At 55.5% G+C, this 3,840-nt stretch overlaps 1 protein-coding gene across 1 annotated transcript; it reads left to right on the forward strand.

Moving 5' to 3' along the window:
* Positions 1 to 18: 18 nt before the first annotated feature.
* On the forward strand, positions 19 to 2,294 carry LOC103774041 (protein FAM76A-like; the record flags this gene model as incomplete). Its single annotated transcript, XM_008941424.1, has 3 exons — positions 19 to 186; positions 1,553 to 1,710; positions 2,208 to 2,294. Coding segments are annotated over 3 exons (413 nt in total), but the record flags the coding sequence as incomplete, so codon positions are not given.
* Between the last annotated feature and the right edge of the window lie 1,546 nt (positions 2,295 to 3,840).

A 3,840-nucleotide genomic window follows, 5' to 3' on the forward strand; every position in this document is an offset into this window, starting at 1 on the left:
GGCAGTGCCGTGACGTGGTGTCGCCCCCTGCAGCCCAAGCCCTGCCAGTACTGCAACATCATCGCGGCGTTCATCGGCAACAAGTGCCAGCGCTGCACCAACTCGGAGAAGAAGTACGGCCCGCCCCAGCCCTGCGAGCAGTGCAAGCAGCACTGCGCCTTCGACCGCAAGGACGACAGGAGGAAGGTCAGCACCGCCGGGGGAGGGGCCCGCAGGGCACCAGGGCTGGGCACAGCCATCGGCCCTCCCTCTCCTCCTGGGTTTCCAGAGGAGGTGTCTCCTGGTTGTAAGGTCGAGCTCTGCGTGGGGGCTGTTGAATCTCTGCTCAGATCTTTGTCAGGGCTGCTGAGAAGAGCCCTTGAGTTTGGCCTAGGGGTACTGGCAAAGGAGAAAGGGCTTCTGAGAATTTTTTGGTGCCTGCTCAAGGAGGAGTGGGAGAAGGATGAGGATTGGGAATGGTGTTTGTGCCATAGCCTGAGGGGCTGGAAGTGTCCTGCCTCCACCAGGAACCCATTCCATGGCCTCTGCCCACCCTTTGCTTACACAGCACCAACACAAGTGCTCTTTAGGAGGTGTGTGTTGCCCAGGCCTGCTGCCTGCAGCCTGTCAACATCTCTTCTGCCTTTGGGCTGCACTGATGATCCCTGTCCTTCTGGTGATCCTCCTTGAGCTGAGACCCTTGGGTTTGCTGTCCAGTGAGTAACCTGTCCTGGGCATTGCTCTGACAGAAATCCAACAAGAGCTCTCCTGGCTTGGTGAATGGCTGCTGTGAGGTGGTCTGTAAGCAAAGCTTGGCAGGGGCTGTAGTTAGGGCAGATAAGCTGCTATTAATGACTGCTCTCTGCATTGCACCAGCCACACCAGAGGCACTCCTCACCCTTTCCAGGCACTTCTGACCTTTTTGAGTTGCTGCTTGTTCATACATCATGAAAAGCCCCCTCTGCTCTGGTGAGACCTCATCAGACCCCCCTGCAGTGCTGGGGCAGCTCTGGAGTCCTCAGCACAGCAGAGCCAGGGACCTGCTGGAGCGGGGCCAGAGGAGCCCCAGCAATGCCCCGAGGGGGGAACCCCTCTGCTGGGAGCCCAGCAGGAGAGAGTTGGGGTTGTCCAGCCTGGAGAAGAGAAGGCTGCAGGGAGACCTTCTGGTGGCCTTTCAGGACTTCAAGGGGCCTGTCAGAAAGCTGGGGACAGACTTTTGAGCAGGGCCTGTTGGGACAGGACAAGGGGGGATTGTTTGAAACTCAAAGAGGGAGATTTAGACTAGAGAGGAGGAAGGGATTTCTGACGCTGAGGGTGGTGAGCCCCTGGCCCAGGCTGCCCAGAGAGGTGGTCGCTGCTCCATCCCTGGAACCATCCCAGGGGAGGTTGGCCGGGGCTCTGAGCACCCTGCTCTAGCTGCAGATGTCCCTGCTCCCTGCAGGGGGGTTGGACCAGATGACCTTTGAAGATCCCTTCAACCCAAACCGTTCCACAATTCCAAGTTGCTTCTTGTCTCCTCCAGCTTGTTTTGTGGGCAGACCAAAGCTCCCCCCTCTGTTTCTCCCTCCCCCAGGTGGATGGCAAGCTGCTGTGCTGGTTGTGCACTCTCTCCTACAAGCGTGTCCTGCAGAAGACCAAAGAGCAGTGCAAACACCTGAGCAGCTCCTCCCGGGCCAGCCTGCAGGAGAAGGAACAGTACAGCAGGCTCAGCGGGGGCAGCCACTACAACAGGTAACCTGCAGGAGCATTTTTGGGTCGTGCCAGCCCAGTTTGGCTCTGGGGTGAGCAAACAGGGTGCCCTGGGAGCTTCCTGAAGGAACTGGGAGAGGCGCCGGGGGCTTTCATTGTGCTTCAGGAGAAGCTGGCTCAGTCAGGCTTGGCTGCTTGGCAAACCCTGCTGTGCTGGAGTAGATTTGGAGTCCAACAGCTCTTCTTAGAGCTTCAGCTGACTCAACGTGTGCCCAATTAAAGCTAAATTGCACTTGTGCAATTTAACAATGGAAATGGAGGTTTGAAGCCCGAGTTCTTCACCTGATCTGAGTGACACGTTGTTTTCTGTTTAGTTTCAGTCTCCAGCTACTCTTCCAGGAATGAATTTTTTATCATTCTTTCTCCTGCAAGGAAATATTGTTTGAATAGGTTCAAAGTGGGTGGGAATATTTAGCTGGGTCTCTGTCTTTGACTGCAAGTCATTCAGGCTCTGACATCCAATTTCCTCATTTTTCTAGCCAGAAAACCTTATCCACCTCTTCTATTCAGAATGAAATCCCAAAGAAGAAAGCCAAGTTTGATGCCATATCTGCCAATGGTGACAGGTGAGCCCCTTACAAGGGGAAATTGAGGGTGGGCCTTGTTTGCTAAGATTGTATAAGAGAGTTCTGTGTGAAGAGCAGGAAGCTCTTGTGCTAGAGCAGGGGTCTTGGGCTCTGGGACCTGGGTTGGGACAATGCTTGGTATCAGCCTGGAGAAGAGAAGACTCTGGGGAGACCTTCTGGTGGCCTTTCAGGACTTCAAGGGGCCTGTCAGAAGTATGGGGACAGACCTTTGAGCAGGGCCTGTTGTGATGAAAGGACAAGGGGTGATGGTTTGAACCTCAAAGATTTAGACTAGAGAGAAGGAAGAGATTTTTGGTGCTGAGGGTGTTGAGCCCCTGGCCCAGGCTGCCCAGAGAGGTGGTTGCTGCCCCATCCCTGGAACCATTCCAGGGGAGGTTGGACCAAGCTCTGAGCACCCTGCTCTAGCTGGGGATGTCCCTGTCCCTGGAGGGGGTTGGACCAGGTGACATCTAAAGGTCCCTTTGTCCCCAACCAGTCTGTGATTCTGTGACCCTGAGGTCAGAGCAGCTGCCTCAGCAGAAACCAGGAGCCCAGTGTTACTTGCCATTTAGACACAGATTTGCAGAGCAAAAGCATATCCATCACCTGCACTGCTAGAGCAGGAGCTGCTGCTCAGCTGAGCTCCCCAAGAGCCCCCAAAATCCTGCAGCCAGGGCAGCTTTGCTGGGGGGCCCCTGACCCCCTCCTGCTGCCGCGGTCGGTGCCGGGTCGCGCCGCGAGGTCGCTGGCAGCAACGGGAGGTCGTGGTGGATTCTTTTTTTAGATTGGATTTTAGTTTTGGTGGTCTTGTACATGCATATTTTCATTCCTGCCTTTCCTCTCTGATTCTCAGCGTTCCTTCCTCTCCCGAGATGCTTTGTCCCCCTACCCAGAGTGCCCCGTCCGCCTTGGCGCAGTGGGCTGCGTCCCAACAGAGTCTCGGTGCCCACCATTGTCCTGTTTCTCAAGGCACTGACATCCTGAAGTGAGATCACCTCTTGTTTTCTCCCCTGTTGCCCGTCCTCCCTCCCTGGGAACTGCCTCAAACCTGGAACCTCTCCCTCTCAATGGAGCTCTTTCCAGTCAGCACTTGAATGGGGAGCACGGACCAGAGCGTAGGCTCGTTAGTGCCAAAGGGTCTGTGAAAGCCACTGGTAATTAATGAATCCCTCCTTCCCTTGAATGTCATTGCTTTGAGGGTGGCAGAGCCTGGAGCAGCTGCCCAGAGAGGCTGTGGAGTCTCCTGCTCTGGAGAGATCCCAAACCTGCCTGGCTGTGACCCTGGGCACCCTGCTGTGGGTGAGCTGCTGGAGCAGGGGGTTGGAGGAGATGATCCCCAGAGGTCCCTCCCAACCCCACCATGCTGGGGTTCTGGGATTCTTTCAGCTCACAGGTCACATCTTTCCTCTAGACACCATTGGCACCTTGTCAGTATCTGTTAATATGGGAAATGCTACGATGGGAGGTACAACTTGAGTAATTCTGTAGGGCAGTGGTTCCCATGGAGTGGTCTGCCAGACCATTTATCACCTGAATCATGTTTTCA

Source organism: Merops nubicus, unplaced genomic scaffold (genome assembly GCF_000691845.1).
Source record: "Merops nubicus isolate BGI_N331 unplaced genomic scaffold, ASM69184v1 scaffold25165, whole genome shotgun sequence".
NCBI lineage: Eukaryota > Metazoa > Chordata > Aves > Coraciiformes > Meropidae > Merops > Merops nubicus.